Here is a 25,012-nt window from a genome sequence, read left to right on the forward strand (position 1 = left end):
CGGTGGATTACTGTAGACAAAACCTGCAAAATGTGTCGAAAATCATGAAAACGAGATGGTAGGCTTTCGGAAGATCGATTGGTTAATAGTCGATTAAAGAATTACAGTAGTCGAAATATATAATTTGGAACAAGTTAGGATGCTTCATTAAAACATGGAAACTTCGAAGAGAAGCAATTGAGTTATGTTTAATTAAATCTAAAAGCGGAGTACCGAAAATTTTTTTTTTTTAAACTTCAGAAAAATGCATATTTTGTTTACAATACTATAATTCATTTTTCATCACAGTCACTCCATAACAAATTCGTTCTGAAAAAGCTCCAAAGTAGAGCCATCACAAAGAAAAATGCGCCCTCGTGTTTCTTTTTTCAATTTTTCAAATCAACGAAAATCTTTTAGAACATGAATTTCTCCTTCCGTTTTATCCAGTTTCTTATCTGCACATTTCTCATTTCCAACCAAAAAAAGTGTTCGCTTCTTTGTTTTTCATATGAAAATTATATATTCTCATGAGCATCAAATTTCATTCCAGATTGAATTTCTCCAGACGACGAAAAGGACAATAAAGGTTATTTTACAGGCGAAATGACACGCAATTCTGTTTTTTAGCTTTTGATACTCGTCAACTTGACTTCGAATCTAATTTCTCAACTTTATTCAGCTTTTTTCCAGAAGTTTCTAAGTAGGAGAACATCTCGAATTCGAATCAAGATCTCAATTGTTGATATCTTGATATACCAAAACCTGATAAAACTTATTCTATTTCTTTTTTCTAAAGTCCAGCATTCTTTCTTTCTGGTCTCGAAACTCCTACAACTTGCAATCGGAGGCTAAAAGAAGAAGTAATATTCATCAGATACTGGAATATTCTAGCGTTTTCGTAAACTGTTAATTAATTATATTTTCTACTCTGACTATCTAGGAAACCCTATTTATTACAGTTCTTGTAATATGAAATAATGATTTTTGCATTCCAGTAGATAGAAAATTACGGTATTTTGGGCGGTTCTTATCAAAATAAATTCCAAAAAGACGTGATATTTTCCACATTCCACACTCACTAGAATGATATTTTCGTTATTGATTCAGATTCAAAATTCCAATAGTTCTAGATTCTATGATGTATTGAAAACATCTAAATTTGGTAGAAACTCTGAAATCTAGCCGTTTTGGGGTTTTGTTTTGTATTGTAAAGTAATCTTTTTACGTTTCAAAGACATCTTAAATGCTTCTGAATACGTAATTCAGGAAATGACCCTTAGAGATTAGACTAATGTGGCATTTAATCTCATCTTGTTTCTCTTTTATAATTCAAATTCCGTTTCGAAAAATTTACAAAACCCACGCTCACCAGCTCAAATAGCTGCGGTTTTCTGAAATCGTGGGATTTTATAAAAGGAACGATATTCTTCCGATTTGCTCCTAACTTTTGAATGAAATCGTCCAAAAGACGCACGTCACATTTCTGCAAAACGAAGCTTCTGATGCTTCATCATGTCATCGAAAATCTGTAATTCTTTTTTAATTCCATGGGTGCAATCCTCCAATTCCCTCCCATTTAGAAATACTTCAAATTCTTCTCTTATCGACCTCCAACACTTATTCTCATGTCTGCGTTTCCATCAACTCTTACGATTCTCGGAGCACAAAAAAGTCAGAAAAGTGGGCGGAGTAACAGAGGAGGTGCATATCATCACAGCTTACTGTAGACACAGGAAGCCCGCCCCGAACTCTAAAAAGAAAAATCAAAAGTGTCTCGGCAAACATCACTGATATAGTGAGTGAGCAGAAGAGCACATAAACATGAAAGCGGTCAACTTTTGAAGACTTTCTGGAATGTGGTGAATGACCATTTTCTATTTTCTTTATATATTTTTTATTTTGCCGATACTATTCTGTCATACTGATGCAACCTAAAAACTATTTGCACTTTTTCAAACTCTTCAATTTAACAGACATTCCGGTGCCACGTCATTTTTATCATCATATTCTGTGGTTTCTTCTTCTGACTTTTTGTATTTCTGTGTGTCATTTAGCCGTGCTCGGATCACATTTCTCACACATTTTTTCTAGAATGGACAATGATGTATCTAGGAATTTTAACCTTTAGTTCTCATTGTCCTTCTCTACTTTTCAAAGTATCCAGAATCTAGTAATCTGAAGTTTCTCCACACTTTATATTTCTGGTTCAGTGCATTCTTGGCTGTTTGTTTATTCAATATTTTAATGATTTGTTGTTTCAAAAACAAATTGTAAACTTTCGAAACAATTTGATTCCTGACTGAGTTATTCATTTTTCTCGTTGTCATCTACTCTTAATTCTGAAATTGATCTATTCAAAACCATCATCAATCCACGTTCACCCAATTTCTGTCTTATCTCAAAACCAATATTTTCATTATCTCTTATCACTTTCTCTAACTTCTTCCTCTTCTTCTTCTTGATCATCAATTCCCTAATTTTCCAGATTTCTAACTAAAAATGCGTCATCATCTGACGTTATTGCTCATCATACTCTCTATATTAATATTCTTCTCTTCCGCCAAACCAGTTTTTGGTCCAATCGGAGTCGCCGAGAAGCATAAAATCGCAAAAATGCTGCAGAACGAACAGTAAGTAGCACACAAATAAAAATTCTTTGCCGACGATTTCAGTCGTCCGATCACGTGTCTTCTCGCGGTCACTTTATGGCCTTTTAGGCAAATAAATTCCGATTGTGTCCGTACTGAAAATGACAACATTACCTTCCTTTACACACCATAATATTTCCTTCCATCGTATTGGGTAGTCGGAAATGCGTCACTTTTGAAATGATTGATGAAAACTTTTGGAAATCGTTTGAGTGCAAAATTAACTTTTCATTTGCAGCAGAGCGCGTTCACATTCTGATAACAATCAAAAAGTGGGCGGGGCTTGCTGAAATCTTCTTAATCTAGATGATAATTCGAAGATAGTGTAGATCAGGGTAGATTAACCTCTTCTATTACAAATTAAAGTATCTGAAAAATCTGAAAACAGGGCAAAGTGTATCAATCGTTAACCAGATGCACTCAAAACCAACGTATTATTTCCTCTAATCCTATCGATAAGAGCCCAAACGAGTGGGTGAAAAAGAGACGTGCGGCTCCCTGTTGCGTAATAATTTTGGAAAGTTCCAAAGTCCTTGTGATGACCATTTGAGAGAAAAGAGAAATGTACGTACTGTGAGCCGATTAGGGGACAAAAAGAACAAGGTGTTGCTCCTCGCATCGCTCGAATTCTTCCGAAAAGTAAACCACAACAGCTGCGTCTAGAAACGTGACTTTTTGAAAAGTGATACAAAATTCTGGAATGTTCTAAAAATAGATCGGAGGGATTGTAGCCAAAAATTGGAAAAAGAGCAGAATATGATGGAACCTCTTCTGAGAATAATCTCCATATCTTAAGAATTCATACAGTCAGGAAATTGAATTCAAATCTGAAAAATGCTACTTATGGTATCTAGGAAAAATCAGTATCACTGAAAATCTGTTCGAACTCTGTTATGAGTTTCACTTTTCTAACTTGAAATCTAAATCGGAGAGTCTTCATATCGATGAATTCATCCACTTTCACAATAGACTCCCATCTGGAATCTTCTGATTCTAGACTCCTTTTTTTTTTCATAATATTCCGTGCAACTTGTCATTCTCATCATCACGATTCTAGTCTCCTCTCCATCTTTCCATCATTTTTGAAACTCGAACTTTGTCCCATGTTTCAACGAAATTCTCTGAGACCGGAGCATTTCCTCGAAAAATGTGCACCTTGTCCTCTCAAAGTTAGTAATCGGATTACGGTTGAACTGTTTTGTTGTTTAATTGAATTGGATGTGATGTGGTTTAAAAAAGAGAAGAGGGAAATGAGATGACGTCTAAAAGACACGAAATTCGTACTGTATTTTTTTTCAGAAAATCATTACAAATGCTTGAAGAAGAACAAGCTCTTTTGGAGCGAGTTGTGGAGACTTTGAGTAAAGAAATTGAGGATAAAGAAGCACATATTGATCAATTGAAACGATGTAAGTTTATCAAAATGATAGTCTACCTTCTAGTATATTCTTGAAACGCTTCAAGCAAAGCAACTTGAGAATACAAATGTTTAAAAATAGTCTAGTCGTATTTAGTTTGTTGGAGTTACTGTAGTTGCATACATTCAGAAAAAATAGTTTCATTTATCAACAGTAACTGTATGTCATTATTTCAGCCTATACACATGGTCATGGTGCGATATCAAACATAATGGATGACTACCGGAGTAGTTTTAAAAATGGAATCGGAGCTCGTCCAGGTCGATGAATTCTTCATTCCATTACTCTCTTCTCTGCACATTTCTTCACACCATTTATCAATTTCGTTTCTACCCAATTGATCGTCTTGTTTCGTTACGGGTTGACCAATTTTTGACGACGGATCTCCCATTCCGCATAATAAACGCAAGATTTGATTTATTCTTATTTTTTTGATAATAATGAACAGTTGAAGTTTGATTCGAAACACACATCTTCATGGGGTTCATGAGAATCAAGACACTTTCAGAATTTAGACGATTTTGTAAAAGTTATTAAAATCCGCAGCAGTAACCTATTGACTGATTGAGATACAGTAACCCGCTATTAGCATCTTCACATAAATAAAAAACATTGCTAACTTATTTCAGAAAAGCCACCTAGTTACAACTATTTTGAGAATAGTCAGGAAATGAAGAAGCTTGAATCGGTTTTATCATTTATTAATTGAATTGATATCTAGTTTCATCCGAATATATTCCCTTTTTTCCATCCAAAAGATTCTTCACGCAACTTCTCGTCTATTTTCATTCGTCTCAATCTACTTGCTCGATTCTCCAAAGGTGTCTCGTCAGGCAATGGACTGGGAGATGGATAAGCCAATCTTGTTGCGCTCACAGACTTTCTTGGCTGAAATGTCATATATTTCCTCACTTATATATGTCGGAACCTACAGTAACTATCATTGTCTTATTGAGACTATCTTCCACATACATTGAATTTCCTCTTCTCCACGGAGTTTTCGGAGTTGACATCGAATTGAAGAAGGGTTTTTTATTGATGGATCGAGCAGCTGTCATCTGAGATCTTTTCAGTTTTTCTGGAGATTTACTTGCTTCCGAAGCAATTGGAGATAGAAGATTAAGATCAGAAAACAATGAAGTTCGACGGCGATAATTGTAGGGAGATGAAGATGTGAAAGGCTCTTCGAGCAGTTCAGACCAGCCTATTTTTGGATTGTTCTGGAAAATTTAAAGAGGGAACTCGTAATTTAAAAAAAACTATTTCTACCTGAAATTCTTCGAAAGAAATCGGTGAAACTGCTCCATCTCGTTGTACTTCTATCACTTCTTTCTCCACTACTTTTTCTCTTTCCATTTCTTCAATTAACGGACCAAAATATTTTTGAAATGCATCCACAGTCTTCACTCCTGATTTCTCCAAAAGTAACAACGATGCTTTGCAGAGTACTTTTTTGAATATTCCCTCTAATTCTGGATTTTGTTGTGGAAGGTGGGGTGACATTTGACGCATTTGAGCCCATTCTTCCGCCTGCGAACTCAGATTTTTTATATGAAAACCTCTATTACAGACTCACTTGATGCACCAAATCGCTCATTTCACTGTTCAAATTTGTTTTGAAATTCGGACTCTGTTCCATTTTCAGATAAAACGAGCCAAGCAAGAAATGATTTTGTAGGAATGTCTACTATTGAAATTGGAATGAAACATTTATGAGCAGCAAACACGTGTAACTTTAATAGGGCACTGGATCTGTAGTTTAATTTATTTTTCTACATCCGGTGATTTTTTGGCAAATGCTCATTGACTACGGTACTCATTGCCTACGGTTACTCATTGACTACGCTGTCTCATTGCCTACTCATACTCATTGCCTACGGTCAGCTCATTGACTACGCTTGGCTCATTGCCTATATATACTCATTGCCTACGCTTGGCTCTTTGACTACGCTTGGCTCTTTGACTACGCTTGGCTCTTTGCCTACTCTCGCTCATTGCCTACGCTCGGATCATTGACTCCCTTTTTTTTTTACTTTATAGCAGAGATTCTGGAACTGGTAATTGGTGAATACCTACACTTTATGTATAGGTTTCTGGTTAATTTGAGATTTGTTGTTGGGACATAAGAGCATGTGTTTCCCAAGATTGTGAAGTATAATCTAAAGTAGTCGAAGAAGGGTCCTGATCATAGAATAAGTTGAACCAGTGGGTAATTTTCGGAGCTCTGATAATAGGTACTTCAGTGGGATTATCATAGGGTAGATCAAGTTCAATGTCTCATACTGAAAACAAAGAAGCTCTCCCTCTTCTTTTCTTCTTGCAGTAAGAGGGTACCTCTATCCGGCAGCAATTCTCTGGATGACTCATATACTACTACATTTATCTACTTTCCTATATTTGATAAATAGCCAATACCTAAATTATTCCTTGGTTAAATTATTTCATATTTGAACCCTATAGTTTCGTATGTAAACTCTATAATTACCGGTACACTCGGAGACCTTCTCTTGTCAGAACTCATTGAAGTTGAATTTAACTACCTAATTCAGATTTTTCCAGATTGTGTCCTGATTTTAGACAAATGATCTAGTTAAAGTTGTTGTGAATAGGAAGCGATTGAACAATCATAGCCAGAAATAATAATAATTCTAGGCTTTACAGCTGTGTATTATCTTATCCAAAAGCATTGCCTGAATCAGGCAGCTCCCTAAATGGAAGTTGAGTCCACAATGAATTAACTTATACAGAAACCTACGCCATCAAACATCTGCATTGAGAGTTGACCTTCAGGATATTGGTATCAGTTTCTAAATTGCGTACTCCTTATTGTCATTGCAAACTTTCATGAAACGTTCCTTGGGCTCGTGTAGGTATTCACCAATTACCAGTTCCAGAATCTCTGCTATAAAGTAAAAAAAAGGAGTCAATGCCGAGCGTAGGCAATGAGCAAGAGTAGGCAAAGAGCCAAGCGTAGTCAAAGAGCCAAACGTAGGCAATGAGTATATATAGGCAATGAGCCAAGCGTAGTCGATGAGCTGACCGTAGGCAATGAGTATGAGAAGGCAATGAGACAACGTAGTCAATGAGTAACCGTAGGCAATGAGTACCGTAGTCAATGAGTATTTGCCTGAAGTATTTACCGGGAGAAACTAGTTTGAATGGAAGAAGGTGGTTCTGAGAAAATGCATACAGTAATGCAGTAGTCTTCAAAATGCGAAATAATTCAACCAGGATAAAAAGTTCATTGCACTTCATTGATTACAATATGTGATGCAGGAAATGTGACGCACTTATCAGTTATAAACTTGAACTGAAATAAAAGTTGGTAAATAAAAGTATTATTTCACTTGAAAAATAGTCAGTGCCCGGATGCATTCTCTAAATAACTTGTTTCAGTTGGAAGGGATTGAAAATTGAAGATAAACGAGTAAATCAAAGCTTCATTAGTGCTACAATCACCTAAAACAACGAAAATAAAAGAACAATTATAGAGAAGGCTTGTCGTTCACCAGAGCTTTTTGACGTCAAACACTTCACGAGCCTTGTGTCGTGGATTCTCGTTACATTCCACGTGAAGGCGACCATCGACACGAATGAAGTAGCAACATCGGCAACGCAACTTCAGACGAGATTTTACCTAGAAATTGAAACATTTGTTTCTTTTTGACAAATTGAAATACGAAACAATTTATTTTAGATTAGAACAGAAGCGAACGAACGAAGTGGATTCCTTTTCAAACTTCAAACGATTCTGTTTTACTACTTCGTCTACTGAATTGATCACGACGATAATTCAATAGATCAGATTAGAAATCGAGTTGCTCTCGTAGTTAATTGTCATGAAGACCACTTCTAATAATTTCCGTTTCTAGATATCGAGACATTCGACCTATTCAAAACTTTTCCAAGTGGAAACTGTTTTGAATACGATCTCACAAGACGGTTCATCAATCTAATTAGATCCGCCACTTATCTTACCATGTCATGATTCCAACGAATCTGACTGATGCCGTCTCTAATTAGATTGATATTGAGTTGCCTGACAAGGGAACCTTTTTCATACTCCGGTTGAGAATTGGCTGAAACTTTGCACATATATACTTTCGACCCTGCTCTATCACATGGCGTTTTCAAAAACTGCGCAATACGGCTCGTTGGCGAGAAAATTGGGTCTGAAAACTTCTGAAAATCGCCGTGTCAAATTACACGCGTGACGTCCCTTTCTTCATTACACTTTTCTCTATTAAAAATATGAACTTCGGTGGTCCAGTGGTAGTGAGGGGGAGTCGTGGTAGGAAGGGTATTAAGAGAACTGAAAGAAATTGGGACCACAAAAACGAATCAATTTTTTTCGAAGATTTCCACACTTTCTGATCATCAAGTGATGATCATTAATTTGAAAATTTTGGGGAAACAACTTTTTCAATATAGTTCAGTACCTTTTCGACATTGGAAAATAATGAAAAACGTTGCTCTTTGAAGAAATTTTCTCATGAATCTTTTTCTCCGAAAAGTGTTTTTCCAAAACAACATTGTTCTGGAAAGAATAAAAACCATCACTTGATGATCAGAAAGTGTGGAAATCTTCGAAAAAAATTGATTCGTTTTTGTGGTCCCAATTTCTTTCAGTTCTCTTAAAAATCAGTATTAGCCTCTTCAAATCTCGAAAAAACGTTATACAGACCTAATTATTGCATCTGAATATTCATAATAAAAAAGCAAAAAAACTATAACGTGACCGGGGATCGAACCCATACCCTTCCTACCACGACTCCCCCTCACTACCACTGGACCACCGATGTTCATATTTTTAATAGAGAAAAGTGTAATGAAGAAAGGGACGTCACGCGTGTAATTTGACACGGCGATTTTCAGAAGTTTTCAGACCCAATTTTCTCCCCAACGAGCCGTATTGCGCAGTTTTTGAAAACGCCATGTGATAGAACAGGGTCGAAAGTATATATGTGCAAAGTTTCAGCCAATTCTCAACCGGAGTATGAAAAAGGTTCCCTTGTGAGTCATGTCTCAGTTTATCTATAGATGATGGTGATGGACTTTTTCACTCCTTTCCTATTATTTAGTAGAGCATCGACGCTGATTATCAAAAATTGTAATTGTAACTTCATATAAGATCTATTTGAATACAATATTGAATCGAATCAGTGTTCAGAACATTTTCATGGAATTATTAAATAGAAAAATCTTGGTATCAATACTAAATATGTGGATTAGTAACTTTTGAGAAAATAGTTTTACGTAAGAAATACAAGGAGTAAATTTCACAAACGGTATTTAACCGGATGAATAAAAACCCACTTTGAATCCGGCGACTTCTTGGCACATGGGAGTCCGAACGGCGAGAAGCTGTCTGATCAGAGAATTCCCTTGCGTGAGAGCTCGGCTCAACACTCCGGACATTTTCTGAAAATAGAGAATTATTCTTAACAATAGATTGAATATTTAAACCGGAATATAATGCGTTTTTGGAACTAGAAAAAAGAAAAAGAGCGATTTTTATGGACGCCGCAGGCGTGCTCCATTGTCATTTGACAGAGACTGGAGACGCAGAGACTGCGCTGTAGTCAGACGACAAGTACTTGCTGAGGGAAGACGGCTTCACGCAATTTCCTACGGTAATTCATTACGTTGCAGTAAGTAAGAAGTCGTCTTGAATTGATTTCTATTCTTTATTACCGTTTTAATGTAAGGATTTCACCAGTAGGTTAGGGCTTGGCTAATTTCAGACATATCAATTTCAAAGTCGCTCTACCATTTTTGCACCAAAACCTTCGCTATTGTGCCTGGCAAAGTGGTTTTTAGTTTAGTCTGATTTTTTTGTTCAATCTTCGCGATTCAATGAACGATTTCGGAAGTTAAACGTAAATATCCGACACTAACTGGGGGTTATACAAACGCGCCCCGTTGCACCACCCGCACGCCCACACCACACATGGGACCTGCCGCACCCTCCTGTTTCAGTGCCTCGGTGGCTCAGTGGATGAGGGTGCGGCTTGTAGTCAGTAGGTGTTGGGTTCGAACCCATGCTACCGAAACTTTTTTGTTGATATTTTTAAACATTAATTCTCAGTATTTTCAGTAAGTTAGGAACATTTTTCTGTTTTTAAGGCTTGCAGGATGTCTTTGGAAATTATTATTAAGACAGATTTTTACTTTGTGCCTTTATTGGAGTTTCTTCTGAAATTTTTGATATTTTCATAGTGTTTTTTCTATAAATGCAGGATTTCTGACCCAGTGTCAACTGGTTACAAAACTTGGGGGACTTTAGCTTTATATCTCTATAAATATAGTCAAAAAATTTAAATCTCGCGCCTGTTTTTAGAGTTCAATAGAGCGTATTTGCATAACCCCCAGTTAGTGTCGGATATTTACGTTAGAGTGATTTCGGAAGACCAAGAAACCAAAAATGCACTATTTCTTGTTGTCAGAAAAAAACATAACTCGGATTCCTCGATGATAATTGCTTTTTCTCCATGTTTCCCTTTCTACTAGAGTCAGACCATATCTCCTGTATTGAATCATACATGACTTTTTCTAAATTTTATCCGACGAAAGTTCTTTCCGAGATGGCCTATTCGGCACCTTTCTAGGCTACGTATCTCTCTCGCTGCCTTCAATTCCCCACGTGTAGACTTCTAAGATGCATCAGTAACGTCCTTTCGCATCCCTTCTTCTTATCGTTTCCGTATCCTTTCTTATGTCGTCATCAATCGGTCTACGAACTAAATTTCTCTGGTAACCTTGGCCGGTTGTCATCTTCTTCTCAGATCGATTATTTCTTTGTCTTTTTCTCGCTATCAAGCTCTTCTTTCCTTTCATTTACCGCATTGTAGTTCTCTTATCACATACCCATTTCGCCTTTTGTCATTCGATTTTCTCCGAATCGACCTTATGCTGTCTTCCAAGTGCTTCAATCACGAAGAACCCATCTTTTTCGTGTTTTGCTCAATTGTTTATTTGCTTTTCAGTAAACAAACGAAAACTAATAAAGACAAATATCTATTGTAGGTTCAATTATCACCGTTATCATTCGATATCTCTAAGAAGGTCGACTGTCCTTATTTTTGAACGTTGCAAGCCAAGACAACTCCGCCTATTTCTGAGAGATAGACCCTGATCTACGTGCCCGCGCAACTGATCAGAAGAGAAGATATTGTCAAAAGTTCATGTTATGGGTTACCCGAAAAACTTTTTGCTAGTCAAATAGTTCGTCTCGTCATTGACCTGAAGGTTTATAAATAGTACCTTCAGAAATAGCCCAGCCTTTTTCATTGAGTCAAAATACAGTGCCTTTGAACTTCGTATTTTTTCAATTGAAAACTTTTCGTATGCATTCTATTTATGGTGTATTATCTTTCTATTCGAATGATCCTTGCAAAATTTCCGAAAAAGGTTTAGCGATCGATATTTCACTTGTTTGTCATTCAAAGTTTGAGGTCACCATCCCCTCCCATTTGAAGTCGTTCCTCACTACAAATGTAGTAAACACATTTCGAAAATCTTCAATTCGTTGGTAGTCTCCGAGTGTTCTATTTTTTATTCTCCTTCTATCTCACCCCATCTCGTGTCATTCGCATTTCCTTATCGACGAATTTTGTGAGAGTACTCTGGTTTCAGATGCTCTCTGAAGCGATTGCAAAAAAAGAGTGGTCTGATTCTTCTATTGACAGGCGAAAAATATCACCTTTCAGTTTTCCACTTCACGCACACTTTAGTTCTGCCTGATGTGCAATTTTTGTGAATTCAGGCTCTGGTGGAGTGTTACATTCTTTACAAAAAACACATAACCAACGGTTTGACATTCAGATACTTTAAACTGTGCATTTAGCTCTGTATTTAGTGACTCTTTCCGGATACACCCACTTTGCGAATGCTTCAGCGACAAGCTAATACTTTTGATCAATTGGTTTCACATTGGTTCCGAACGTTTATTTGTTTGTTCAAGGTATATGATTGAAAAAAAAAATTGCCAGCACAACAAGAACTGCATTCTCAGTCTCCTCCTCCTCGTCCATTTTTCATAGTTTTCCTTTTTCCCGTTTTCTTTCATTTTTCAGTCGCTTCCTCTGGATGTACGCCTCGTGGTTCTCGGCTCCCGCCTCTGTCTTGACGTGTTCGTCATCCGGCCTTTTTCCCATCTTCTTCTTCTCCTTCTCCGTCTTCTTCTCATTTTTCTCCCAGTTTTTGTTGTGCCTCTTCTTTTTCTTTGAATCTGTGAGAAGCTGAGCTCACGTCTTCGTTTTGCACGGCTCTTCTCTTTTCTTCAACTAATTCCTTCATTTTCACTGCTTTCAGGGTCCCCAAGCCGCACGTCTTCAAGGAGAAATGAGCGGAAAAATTCAGCCAGTGTCAGGAGCCAAGTGAGCCAATTTTCAATACACTTATTACTCTGTTACTCGCTTCCTTCCTCATATTTTTCTTTTCAGGCCTCTCTCCATGTGGCAGCAATATGGTCCTTCAGAGAAGACGGTGCGTGGAATTGTCATCGGAGGTATCACCGGAGGTATCGAAATCTGCATCACATTTCCTACTGAATACGTCAAGACTCAACTCCAACTCGATGAGCGATCTTCAACACCAAAGTTCAAAGGACCAATTGACTGTGTGAAGCAAACCGTGAAAGGACATGGATTCTTTGGACTCTACAGGGGTCTTTCTGTTCTCCTATACGGATCAATCCCGAAATCTTCTTTCAGGTTAGTGATTTAACGATTACAAAAAGTGGGCTAATGTATTTCTTTGTTTTCAGATTCGGAACATTCGAATACCTCAAGTCCCAGGCAGCCGATGAACGAGGAAACCTCTCCCCGGTGATGCGTCTTCTTTGTGGTTTGGGAGCTGGTCTCTCTGAAGCCGTTTTCGCAGTCACACCAATGGAGACTGTCAAAGTGAAATTCATTCACGATCAAGGACTTGCCCAGCCAAAGTACAAAGGATTTGTTCATGGAGTCGGCTGTATTGTAAAGGCAGAAGGACTTGGAGGAATCTATAAAGGAGTGACTGCCACAATGGCAAAGCAGGGATCTAACCAGGCCATCCGCTTCTTTGTGATGGAGACCCTCAAGGATTGGTACCGTGGAGGAGACAACACTCAAACGATCTCGAAACCAATTGTTGGCCTGATGGGAGCAGTCGCCGGAGCAGCCTCCGTTTACGGAAACACCCCAATTGACGTGGTCAAGACCAGAATGCAAGGTCTCGAAGCTAAGAAGTACAAAAACACTCTGGATTGTGCTATGCAAATTTGGAAGAAGGAAGGATTCTTTGCGTACGTTTATATAGATCTTCAGCAAAAATCATATTGATTTTATGTTTTTAGCTTCTACAAGGGCACAGTTCCACGTCTTTCCCGTGTCTGTCTTGATGTGGGAATAACCTTCATGATCTATGATTCGATCATAGAGTTCCTCGATCATTATTGGAAGAAACAATAAATGTTCAACTCGTCATCAATCCTAATGCTCTCCGGAAGTGCATTCCGCCTCCAGACGTGTTCTTTCCAACCCTCTCTCCACCAACTGTAGTTCACTAGTATTCTAGGATAAATATAATTTGCCTCCTCATTATACCCAGTTGCGCACGTTCTGTTTTCTGTTTTTGCTGTAGATGTAAATAGTCATATTCGCTCAGTTTGTTCACCCCAATTGCCAATTACTCTGTGATATGATACTTCCCCCCATCCAACCCTTTTGCAATTTTGATTGTCAACCTATAACTTTTTCATGGTCCCTCTTTTCACTTGCTTACCAATTAGACACTGGTGTCACAATAAATACATTTATACATCAGTTGTGTCTTTTGAATCGGTAGCGCCTGTGCATGAGCTGGTGCTTCCAGAAGAAACGATGAAGAATGAAAAGGAAAGCTTCAAAATAAAATTTTCTGAAAATAGCAATAAAATTCATTTTGACACAAAAATAGACAAATAAATTGAAGCTGGCTGTACAGCTAGAACGACGTACCTTGGCCATGCAACAATGAAAAACTCGTAATTTGTGAAAAAGATGGGAGAATTGAAAAAAATACAATAAAACATTGGGACGTAAAGTAAATTAATAATTGAGAAGCACTAATGATTGAAATCTAGAGTGGATATTTACATGTGCTCTGGGTGATTTCTGAGACAGTCAACGAGTTCGGCTGGCTTCATTTCTCCAGCGCAGATTTTGTGTACAGCGGCGAAGAGTGGGAATCTGGAAGGAGGAGTTTTAGTAATTGAAAAATAACGATGAACTCACTTGGCATCAAGTCCGGTCTTTTTCATCATCAAATACACTTCTTCGGCTGTCAATGGTCCTTGTGCACTTTGTCCGTTTAACAACTCTTTCTCGACTTCGGCCATTGTCTTTCCAGTTTTAACGAATGCTTCACACACCTGATAATCAACCAATTTAAGAGATACTCGATTGAATTAGAAAATGATACAAACCTTACGATTACGTCCTCCATAACAAGTGGTGATGAGATCAGCAATACCGCATGATTCGAAGAATGTTTCGAGATTGGATCCCGGATAATAATGCTCAACGAACTTCGTGGTTTCCATAAGACCCAGTCTGATTACAGCTGCTTTTGTGTTGTCTCCATATCCGAGACCATCAGTGAATCCTGCGGCGCACGCGACAACGTTTTTCAAAGCTCCACACAACTCAACGGTGTGCGCATCTTCAACAACGTTGATTCGAAAGTTATCAGTGTGGAAAAGCTTCTTGAGAAGTGGTCCATCTTCTGCCTTACGCTTGCATCCAATTGTAGCTTCACAGAAGTTATCATTGGCGACTTCTGGAGCAAGGTTTGCACCCATCAAAACACTAACTTCAATCTTCAAAATCTCCTTGATTTCTTCCGAGATAAGCTTCAAGCCTCCCTTTTTTTCGGTTGATACTCCCTATAAAAACAAAGTGATGTGTTTTAAGGTCTGTGTTTCTGTTTCACTTTTAAGAACATGCTGTTTTAGGATTCGGGTGAATGAAGGGTAGAGATAAAAGCAAGAGATTATGTTTTCAACTTTCAAAATTTAATTAAAGGGAGAAGCCAAACGGGTTTAACATGATTTGGATCTAATGAAAATGAATGACAATAAAGCAGCCCAAATACATTCATAAGTTACAAAGTACTTGGCTACGACGGCAGATTCTATGAAGGAACATAAATGTTTGAAGAAGGATCTACATTGAACCTGTCGATAACATGTTAACAAATGATAATATGAAAACAATATGAAACACGTTCAATCGGTAACTCATGCACAATTTTTCTCTACCTGCTCATTTTTGTCGAATGAAATTCCCTAAACAAATATAAACAACGTTTCCAGAGTTTAATTGAGGTAACAAGTAGGTTGAACTCACCTTGATCAATGAAATAGCTTGTGTGTCGCTTGGAATCTTTCCGACAAGCTTCTCACAGATTCCTTTGACAAATTGATGTGGTACGACGAAAACGAGAATGTTTGAACCTTCGCATGATTCGACGAGGTCGGTGACGGCTACCTGGAAAAGATGAATGTACTTCGAACTTCTTGTTTACAACAATGCCGATAGCACGTGGTTGGATTCGTAGGGTGCAATGAAAATAGAAACGATGGGTGATTAAAGTTATGACCCCTTTTTATACCGGCCAGTTATCAACATTTTGTTAAGAAACGAAAGATACTTACAACATTCTCTGGAAGAATTTTTCCTGGAAGATATTTGATGTTCTCATGTCGAGTATTGATGACTTCTGACAGCTTTTCTCCGTTCACAATTTCTTCGAAAACCCACATACGAACTTGAGGATCAAATTGATCTGGGAAGCTTTTTGTCGTACTTCCAACGATCCGAGCGATAGCAGAACCCCTGAAAATAATTGTATAATTCAAGATCTACAAAATTAGTTAGGTTTACCAGTTTCCGGATCCAATGATTGTGACCTTCTTTGGACTCATTGTGACAGCGGTAGATGTGGCAGTTCCAAAGTAACGGAAAAGTGAACTGAGCTGAAATATAGTAAACTCGTTTCATTATCCTGGTACAGAAAGAAGAAAGTTAAATCAATGAAAATAGACTGATAATTCTCGACTGGGATGGATCCCTACCCTTCTCTGTCATTTATACTCGTCTAACACCACGCCTCCTGCGTTCCCTTATCAGGTTAGAGAAAAAGAGACGCAGGCGTCGAACAGTGTGTTGGCTACTAGTTTATTGCTGGTAACGATGTATCTATAGAGCAAAAATTGGACATTTAATGTTGTTTAGAATGTTTAGAGTTTATTGCAATTTAGACCTGGATGGCACTCTTCCAGGGTGAGAAAAAGACACAGCATGAGGTCCAAGATATTTGAAAACTTGGTCGATGCCTTGAGGAATTGAAGAGAAAAGCAATGGATTCGATGCTAGGGAAGAGAGAGGGGAGAAGATAGAAGAAAGTTATTGAAGAGGCAGAGACGGAGCAAACAATTGTTCTCTATGATGATAGTTTGGTCGAACCGAAACTGTATAATTTGAAGAATTAGGGCGGTTTGCAGGCTACTGTAGTGAGTGAACTGCGTAATCTGATGAAACATTCACGTAGTAAAGATTATGTATTTATTCCGTTAAAAGATGGGGTACTGAAAGTATTCAAAACTAACAACCGTTGGTACAAACGTAGAAAAATTTGTACACAAAGAGGAAATCAAGAACAAAATGACGAGTGAACACTCCAAAGATCACTTTTATTTTCCTCTTTTCTCACAAATCAAACAACTGAACAAAGGAAAAGATAGACATGATTGAGAAGATGTTCAACTGTTGATACTTCTCCTGGAGCAACTTAAGTGATGCTAATGACATTTTCTATATGTTCTTGCTGAGAAAAAACTAGTTTCAATACTCACAAAACTTTTTACAACGAAAAAATCATTAAAAACATGAATCGTGATAAGGAAAACTGTACGATTACGATAGATGAGAGAATCAAAGTACAAGAGTGTACTGTCTGACCGTCCTATAACTTATACTAATGAACACCAGTGGTCCTTGTTCAATGACGTCAGGGTCATAATTATTACGATCTTATCGTTTTGACATTTCTCATTATAGATCACATCTATAAATATCCGGGGTTGATATCTACGTCACTTGAAAGTGGACTATGATCAAAGACAGGTTTCCCCGTTGATGATTTTTAAAGATTGAGACGGCTTATCAATCGATTTAATCGCGTTGATAAGAAAGCATCTTTAAAAGTTGTGGAGAACATCCAACAGTAAAGAGAGTACAGACAAATTAAGAACATACCGGCCATTGTGAAGAGTTTTCGGAATTCGAGACGGAAGACGACATGGCGTGATAATGTTTTTCTAACTGATTCCATCTCCTCGTTCAGTTTTTATACTGGGCTCTCAGTGTCAAAATAGATACACCTTCTTATTTCAAAACTGACAAAAACAAAAAGTAGACGAGAGAACAAAAAGAGAAGAAATCATGTTGTTCACGTGAAGATCACAGAGAGGTGTGGAGAATCTCTCGCAAAGAAAAAGAGATGAGAGCAAAGAAACAAAAGGAGAAAGTCGGGGAAGATGAGTTAGATTGATGTAATAAAACGAGAAGGAAATATAAACTAAACTGCAGCATGGGCGGTGCACAGAATTTTGGCAGTTGGTAGAAATTTATTCCAAAATTTGAACAGCTTCAAAGACATTTCAAAAAGAGGTAGAGTAGCCTATTTATTCAGTTGGTCAAGGTCATGTAGCCTACGACGGAGTAAAAAGTTGTAGCGAGCAAAATACAGGTTAGATTCGGAATCGGTGTGGAAGAGAATGAAAAGTTTTTGAGATCGAATGGTTAAAGCGTGTTGTTTTTATCTAAGAATCGTCTATCATAATTCCGGTCTTATGTCAATCAACATTAACAATATTTGTTTGTTTTTTGAGAAAAAAACGTACTCGATTCAGCATTCACTTCAAACACACAATTTGGAGAAGATGATTTTTAAGAATCCTCCTGTAAAAGCACGTTTTTACTAATTTTATCGAAAGAAGCAATATTTTTCAACGAAAAAATAGACGCGGAACGAATTGAAGAATATAAGAGAGCCATCAGACACACGGCTGTTGTTGTTCGTTGGCACCGAGGAGAGGAGGGATAAAACTAGTAGCGGAAACGTAGACAGAGAAAAAAACTACTCAGCAGCTTTATTTGGCTCAATACTGCGCTCCGAGAAGCCAAAGGATTTCACATGAATGAAGAAGGAAACAATTGTCTCTGATGAGAAACTGGAAGAAATCTCATACTGGACAAGATGAGACCAAAAAAAGCTTATTTCAAATTCTCTGACTTTAAACTTTAAACGAAATAATGGAAAACGAAGTTTTAGACGCTTATTTTGCTGAAATTAAGAGAAAACTCCTTTTTGCAAAAAAAAATGTTTTAAATAGTTGAAAAAAGCTTTATTAAACACCGTCACGCAAAAATGCAGACAACACAAATTTCAGAACTGGAGTTACAGAAGGATCTCCATACCAACTATTCGTACGATAAAAATAAGCTTCTGAAGATTGTATTTAGAAATGACCGCTACAAAAGCAAAAAAAGAAACAGACCAATTTAAATCAATTTAAAATTCCAGAAATGAGATACTGTAGTTACAGTAAAACCGTTTTTTATGAGTTATTCATAGATCCGGAACCATTTTGAAAGAGGGAGAATCGTTATTTCAGCCGTTGATTCTGGACGAGAAAAAAACCAAGAAAAATGAGTTTGCAAAGCTGAAGCGGGTAACTCGTATTCCTTCGAACGGGAAAGGAAGAAAACACATTTTCTTGTTTCTGAAACTTCAACTTATGCCCCGATCATGAATATGTAAAGTCTTCAAAATAATACTACTTAGTGCATTATTGTTCGGAATGTCTCAGAAATTTCAATTCTTTCCACAATTTCGTCCCATAAAAGAGACCTCTATTGCTTCTTTATCTGACTAGAGAGTAGGCAAGTTGAAGAGACGCAGAGTTGTACAGGAAGTGCTCTCTTCTTTTGTTGCTCCATCTCTCGTTTTCTCAACTTCTCATTTGTAGACAATTCGTCTACTCTCTGATATCTTCTATCCCATGTCTTCAACTTCTTCAATTCCTAAAAAAGCTCTCCCAGTTTTATTCGTCTTCCGAGTCGTCTTTTCTACTCCCTTGAGACATATTTTTCATGATTCGTTTCTCGCAAACAGCCAACCAAATTTCGGTCCGATTTTTGACATCCGCATAAGCTTCAGCTAGCCATCTCAAACTTTTTTTTCTTGTTTTCTTCGCTTTCATTTCCTACTAAAGTTCCAGAAATATTCAAAATGAGAAGGTGATTCTATTGAATTGGAAGTGAAACAATGGGACGTCGTCATAGAAGATCAAAAGTGACACGTGTTGTCAATCTCGTTAAAAAAATCATCGCCTTCTTCTTTTCACACATTGGATTATGTGCTCTCGTAGGTTTTATGTTATTGAAGTTTTACTGTATTCAATGAGTTCAGGTTGTTGGGTACGCTCTACTTGGAGCTGTAATCTTCAAAGCAGTGGAAGGACCACATGAAGCAGAGGTAGGGTATTTTAGGATCTAGATAATGTCATACGAATCCAAACTTTTTAGATTCAAGCACAAGTGAAAAATGCTCGTGAGAGAGCAGTTGATGTCGTTTGGAATGCAACATTTCGAGTAAATAGGCTGGATTCGAAACAATGGAAAAAGACGGTTCTTGATGAAGTGAATTGCAATATTGAAAGTTTTTCAGTTTTTAAAATTACTATTTTTAGGTTAAAACTTTTAAAACAGTCTGTATGCAATCTATCCGAAAAGGATACGATGGAAAAGAATACGGTAAACAGGCTCAATGGACGTTTACTGGTGCATTCCTCTACAGTCTTACTGTAATTACGACTATCGGTGAGGATCAATCTGTTGAACTCTAACAATGAATTATTGAAATTCTAGGATACGGAAACACTGCTGCGAAAACTTACATTGGAAAGACACTCACAATGTTGTACGCTATCATTGGAATCCCACTTATGCTTCTTTTTTTAACGAACATTGGAGATGTGATGGCAAAGATATTCAGGTTTGCCTCTAGAAAAAAGATCCACTTTTCATTTATGGACACATATAGGGCGCTATTCTGGCACCTTCACATATAGGATTCCCAGTGTTTCACCTGTGCAATTGATTTCTAGTCAATCTCCTTAACCACTCGGACATGACTGCATGATTCAATATAATGTCTATCTGGTTTTCACTCTTGCAGGTTTCTGTACGCCCAGTCAATTCGACTGAAGTTTCGATTGATTCTATGGCACAAGAAGAGAAAGGCGGCGAAGATTCGTAGAGCAAACAGTTTAGTTTCTCGATTGACGAGAGGTCATCGAGTGAAAGCTGATTCATCGGTCGATTCATTCGGATTGGGTGAGAGTGACGTACCAAAAGTAGAATGGAATATTGAAGTTCAGGTGCTGGTGCAGATGTGGAGGATTTATTGACGGCTCGAGTGGAAATGGAACAACTAGAGGTGAGGGAAATTCTAAACCTACCGTAATCAAGACACTTTCATTTATAGGTCCGTGAAACAGCAGCTGCCCAATTGGAAAGTGTTACTGTACCGATTTCATTAGTTGTCTTCACAATGCTCGGTTATCTTGGAGTTGGAACCACTATTTTCAAAGTTTGGGAGGGATGGACGTTCCTGGAAAGCTTCTATTTTTGTTTTATTTCTCTCACAACTATCGGTCGGTTTTCGAATAGTTCTTCACATTGTAAAAAATATAATTTAGGTTTTGGAGACAAATTCCCCAGCACATCTGTAAGCAATACTGACGAAGCTCAGGAAAAACTGGTTATCACCAGTATCTACTTGCTATTCGGCATGGCTCTGCTTGCTATGTGCTTCAATTTGGCACAAGAAGAAGTCCAAAACAAGACAAGATGGATTGCTGATAAGTTTAGATCTAAAGATGACGATGATGATTAAGTATATATGAAAAATTATATAAAAATTATAACATTTGTATTTGCTTGAATTTTGATAAGAAATTGGGAAAACAGCAAAATTACACAGCGGGAAAGTGTCAACGATTGACAGAAACAGGAGCACAAAAGCATTATCACAACTGAAAAGGGTGAATTTAAGTTAGTACCCGCGTGAGAGAATGACTTTTTGAAAAATTGATAAAACGATAATTGTATGAGCTACCTGAAATTAAAGGATTTGGAGCAAACGGTATAAAGAAGATCATTTGGATGAGACAGTTGTAAAAAATATGTGAGAGTGGGATACTAAACCCTGAAATTGAAAAAAAAGAGACTAGCGATAGAGTGGAAATTAGGAAATTAGACGATACGAACGTTGAGATCTAGATCATCATCTTCATCGTCACTGTATAAATGTTGCATTTCTGCTTCATCTCGTTGTTCTAGAAGACGATATCGAAGAGGTCCAATATTTGATCCGTTCCTACCTCCACGAGATGTTAGTGCTGCCTCCATAGTCCATTTTTTGAATTCTACGCCGTCACCGAGTCTGAATTTATCAATATTAATGGTTGATAAGAAAACTATTATCGATGAGTATGAATCAGATTTCACTAGAAATAATTGAAGAAAATCAATACTTGCTAAAGTTGGTTCCGGTGTGATCCAATTCGAAATTAAGTTAATTTTGTTTTTGAAAATGGGAACCCGGAACAAACAAAAACAATAAATCAGGAGATGCATCGTTATCTATGTAAAATCACTCTCACTATCATGCACTCGTTTTCAAACTCAATTTAGCAGACGAAAAAAGAAGTAGGACTCTTAAACGGAACAAACTGAATTAAAAATATGAACCATGCGATGGCGAAGCTGTTGTTGACGATGTTGACCTCAGTTCATCAGTTTCATCCACAGTTGACAACTGCTTCTCAATTGGTCGTTCTGCATACAATTCCGTGTGATGCTGAGAGATGACAGATGTTCGAGAATCGCTATTTATGTTTCCTGTTTGGACACCGCCCAGTTCAACAAAGACTTGATTACCAGCTGTCGAGGCAACCATATCGTTCAGCTTGAATTTACATCCATCGCCTATTCTGAAACGATTACAGAAATAGCAGGGGGAAAACGGGTGAGAAAGAAGTTGTTGAAAAGTAGAGGGTTTTGAGGGAAGACTACGTACAAGAACGATTGGGTTAAGATTTCGATTTTGTGATTGAAAACGAGGCTTCTATTTAGCTAGTGAGAGGATTCAGCAGTTTAGTGATTAATATGACTGTCAACTCATTCATTCTATGACTAACATTCAATACAACAAAACGATGCATTATAATGCAGTGTTTTTGTGACTCACGTGCTAGGAACTGGTAGGAACCAGTAAAGTGGATGAGATCCAAAAATTTCTCGATAGTTTGCACGGAAACCATGGTTGAAAGCATCCTTCGCATATTTTCCATCTATCATCGGAGCTCGGAACGATTCTGAAGGGAAGAAAAACAATATTAATAAAATAAAGGCATGCATCATAAAACGAAATAAAAACATGTATTCGCAGACTTTCTGTCAAACTTACCAACTGTCGTTCGATTCTTAGCTGTCAAATAAAGGTGATAGAAGAAAAGAAAGGAGAGTGACAGCGAGAACATGCACGAGAGAAACAGAAGAAATACCAGAGCGAAACGTCCAGTCTGAAAATTCAGTTGTTATCTATATGAAAACTTATCTGGATTAAGAGAAACCGAGAGCACTGCGTGTAAATGTTTCATGAAGCGCGGGATTATTGAGTCGATACTGTCGTATTGCTAAAATGACATCGCCTTTTCGTCGAGTCACCTTTTCGATTCAAAAAAAGTTTCACGACACACTAACTCACTTTCTTATTCAGATCATATTCATGCTTCCAGAAGTCGATGAAAGATGGTAAGGTTGTTGCACCAATCCATATACAAAAGATAAACCCGTATCTGAAAAAAGAACCATGGCAAATAAAATTGAAATCATAATTTTCACTTACGCTAAAAACAGAATGAAATACTTGTAGTTCCCGAAGTTAACGCAATTGTTGACCCAGGGACAATGATGATCGAATTTTCTGAAAAAAAGAAAATTACTTCATAACTTCACCATAAAAAACTAACAGTACACATTGCTCACACATGGAACAATGATGAGACCGATCAGGTTTAATGCAACAGCATTTATCACAGAATCGAATTCCGTTATCGAATCCTCGAACGATCAGAGTCAAATCTCGCTCTCGAACAATATCCGCAAGAAATAATTGCAACTGCCGTTCGTCATCTTTAACTGTGTCGTATGTTGTTTTTGCAGCTCCCTCGAGGAAGAACTGGAAGTTGGAAAGAATATTTATTATATATAATGTCACACTAATACCTTTTGCGGAGGTTGCCAGGCTTTTGTGTAGATTGTTCGAAGGTATGAGGTATAGAAGAGAACTAAAAGTGTGTAAAATACAATCAAGTAGATTATCCGCTGCGGCCAGTTATCGATCGAAACTGAAAAGTACATATTTGAAAATATAATTGAAGAACAAACTTACGAAAACATAATTCGTATGTGTATGCATAGATTCCCCATCCGGTTGCTATTGTCACAAGAACGACTGGAAGGAAGCGGACTAGCTGAAAAGCAAATTGATAAATTGTGATATTGGAGGATAAATAGTTTTTTGTTGATGTTCTATAATCAACCAGTTCGAAAATCAACGTTCGAAAAACTGCGTGAAATATCAGCACAAAGAGAAACTAGATATGTCCTTACTTTGTGTTTTAGTAGAATATCGTCAAGCTTGTACCTGACTTTGTCAAATACATCGAACATGGGCACGCCCTGTTGAATTTTTGGTAGAAAAATCAGAAGTTAGTAAGTTATTTGCCGTCGTCGTGGTCGTTGTCGCAATAACAAAGTATTCCTGAGGGGAGGCGCGGTAAACAGAGAGACAGTAGTTTAGTAATAGTCAGAATTCAATTTGGGTCATGTTCAATCACACTGCGCAACAGCAACACGCCTGTAGATATCAATTCGCTTCACAGTTTTGATCTTTATCATTCATTGACGACGCATTCGGACAGAATGCATTCAAGAATTGATGATTACGTCCTTGTCACGGCCTTCAATTAGTGCCATCTCGAGAAAAAGTGATGCAAGCGCGCTCCGCGGCATTTTGGCGCGAAGCAGAAAAATTTAAATAAAATTATTTTTACCGACGAAGTTTTAGCCTGTAAACTGGCGTTTTTCGATGGAAAAGACAGATTTTGAACACAATTTAAGCAGTTATAAGTTAAATACAATTGTTCTGAATCAGAAATCGCAAATATTTTCGGTTATCGATAGCTTTTAATACAAATAGACGTAATTCGGCCATTTGTGAAGGAAAATTATGTTTTAGCAATTTCGCTGTATCCTGTTTAATTTCGCAGTAGGTATCAACAAATTACACTCTCACTCGACATTTGAATAGTGAAACAAATTCCAACCGGAGGAAAGCAAGAATATCAAAATTTTATTGCAAAAAAAAAACAAAGAAAAACATAGTTAATTCCGTAGTCTTCGATGTTGTTTCAATAGTTCTTCTTCGAGATTGAAATGTTCCGAGAACCTCTCCTGGAAGAAGTTCAACTCAACTACGATTTTAGAATAAACGGATAGACACATAAAGGAAAAATGGACCTGTCGGAGAAACATGAAGAGTCCATCAAAATTTGGGCATCGGTGTCGCTGGCTAATGTCGTTGGCAAGCTCGGTGAAGGCAGAGGATTGTTGAGCTATCTAAAATAATGAATTTTTTCACTGAATAATATTGAAAAACTCTCAACTTAGCGAAAAATCGTATGTTTAATCTTGCTTCTTACCTTTCAAATTCTCTTCACTCATCGCAGCAGTCGCCATTTCTCGTAGTTCGGGTGAAACGCAGTTTTTTCTGTAAAATTTTAATTTTCTGCCCCGTAAATCGATG

General features: G+C 37.5%; 7 protein-coding genes across 7 annotated transcripts; 3 read left to right on the forward strand and 4 right to left on the reverse strand.

The window, feature by feature from the left end:
• Window positions 1-2,481: 2,481 nt before the first annotated feature.
• On the forward strand, window positions 2,482-4,316 carry GCK72_009532 (uncharacterized protein; the record flags this gene model as incomplete). The annotated part of the gene is made up of 3 exons (XM_003112950.1): window positions 2,482-2,612; window positions 3,930-4,039; window positions 4,225-4,316. 3 exons carry the CDS (start codon window positions 2,482-2,484, stop codon window positions 4,314-4,316), a joined length of 333 nt encoding a protein of 110 aa, XP_003112998.1.
• A 455-nt stretch (window positions 4,317-4,771) lies between these two features.
• Window positions 4,772-5,687, reverse strand: GCK72_009533 (uncharacterized protein; the record flags this gene model as incomplete). Its single annotated transcript, XM_003113265.2, has 4 exons — window positions 4,772-4,936; window positions 4,981-5,268; window positions 5,318-5,578; window positions 5,625-5,687. 4 exons carry the CDS (start codon window positions 5,685-5,687, stop codon window positions 4,772-4,774), a joined length of 777 nt encoding a protein of 258 aa, XP_003113313.2.
• A 1,866-nt stretch (window positions 5,688-7,553) lies between these two features.
• Window positions 7,554-9,466, reverse strand: GCK72_009534 (uncharacterized protein; the record flags this gene model as incomplete). Its single annotated transcript, XM_003113171.2, has 2 exons — window positions 7,554-7,685; window positions 9,365-9,466. The coding sequence occupies 2 exons, from the start codon at window positions 9,464-9,466 to the stop codon at window positions 7,554-7,556; spliced, it is 234 nt and encodes a 77-aa protein (XP_003113219.1).
• Window positions 9,467-12,391: 2,925 nt separating this feature from the next.
• GCK72_009535 (uncharacterized protein) lies at window positions 12,392-13,500 on the forward strand (the record flags this gene model as incomplete). The annotated part of the gene is made up of 4 exons (XM_003113324.1): window positions 12,392-12,426; window positions 12,493-12,762; window positions 12,816-13,334; window positions 13,386-13,500. 4 exons carry the CDS (start codon window positions 12,392-12,394, stop codon window positions 13,498-13,500), a joined length of 939 nt encoding a protein of 312 aa, XP_003113372.1.
• A 662-nt stretch (window positions 13,501-14,162) lies between these two features.
• Window positions 14,163-17,373, reverse strand: GCK72_009536 (uncharacterized protein; the record flags this gene model as incomplete). Its single annotated transcript, XM_053727420.1, has 8 exons — window positions 14,163-14,259; window positions 14,305-14,441; window positions 14,496-14,954; window positions 15,330-15,356; window positions 15,418-15,558; window positions 15,726-15,906; window positions 15,955-16,046; window positions 17,329-17,373. The coding sequence occupies 8 exons, from the start codon at window positions 17,371-17,373 to the stop codon at window positions 14,163-14,165; spliced, it is 1,179 nt and encodes a 392-aa protein (XP_053586997.1).
• Window positions 17,374-19,402: 2,029 nt separating this feature from the next.
• Window positions 19,403-21,034, forward strand: GCK72_009537 (uncharacterized protein; the record flags this gene model as incomplete). Its single annotated transcript, XM_053727421.1, has 9 exons — window positions 19,403-19,501; window positions 19,547-19,612; window positions 19,663-19,776; window positions 19,827-19,956; window positions 20,005-20,131; window positions 20,315-20,472; window positions 20,517-20,575; window positions 20,624-20,792; window positions 20,838-21,034. 9 exons carry the CDS (start codon window positions 19,403-19,405, stop codon window positions 21,032-21,034), a joined length of 1,119 nt encoding a protein of 372 aa, XP_053586998.1.
• Window positions 21,035-21,393: 359 nt separating this feature from the next.
• On the reverse strand, window positions 21,394-23,877 carry GCK72_009538 (uncharacterized protein; the record flags this gene model as incomplete). Its single annotated transcript, XM_053727422.1, has 10 exons — window positions 21,394-21,583; window positions 21,927-22,133; window positions 22,391-22,517; window positions 22,610-22,724; window positions 22,910-23,000; window positions 23,051-23,128; window positions 23,175-23,383; window positions 23,431-23,552; window positions 23,597-23,678; window positions 23,818-23,877. The coding sequence occupies 10 exons, from the start codon at window positions 23,875-23,877 to the stop codon at window positions 21,394-21,396; spliced, it is 1,281 nt and encodes a 426-aa protein (XP_053586999.1).
• Window positions 23,878-25,012: the final 1,135 nt, after the last annotated feature.

The sequence above is a fragment of the Caenorhabditis remanei genome, chromosome III (genome assembly GCF_010183535.1).
Source record: "Caenorhabditis remanei strain PX506 chromosome III, whole genome shotgun sequence".
Classification (NCBI taxonomy): domain Eukaryota; kingdom Metazoa; phylum Nematoda; class Chromadorea; order Rhabditida; family Rhabditidae; genus Caenorhabditis; species Caenorhabditis remanei.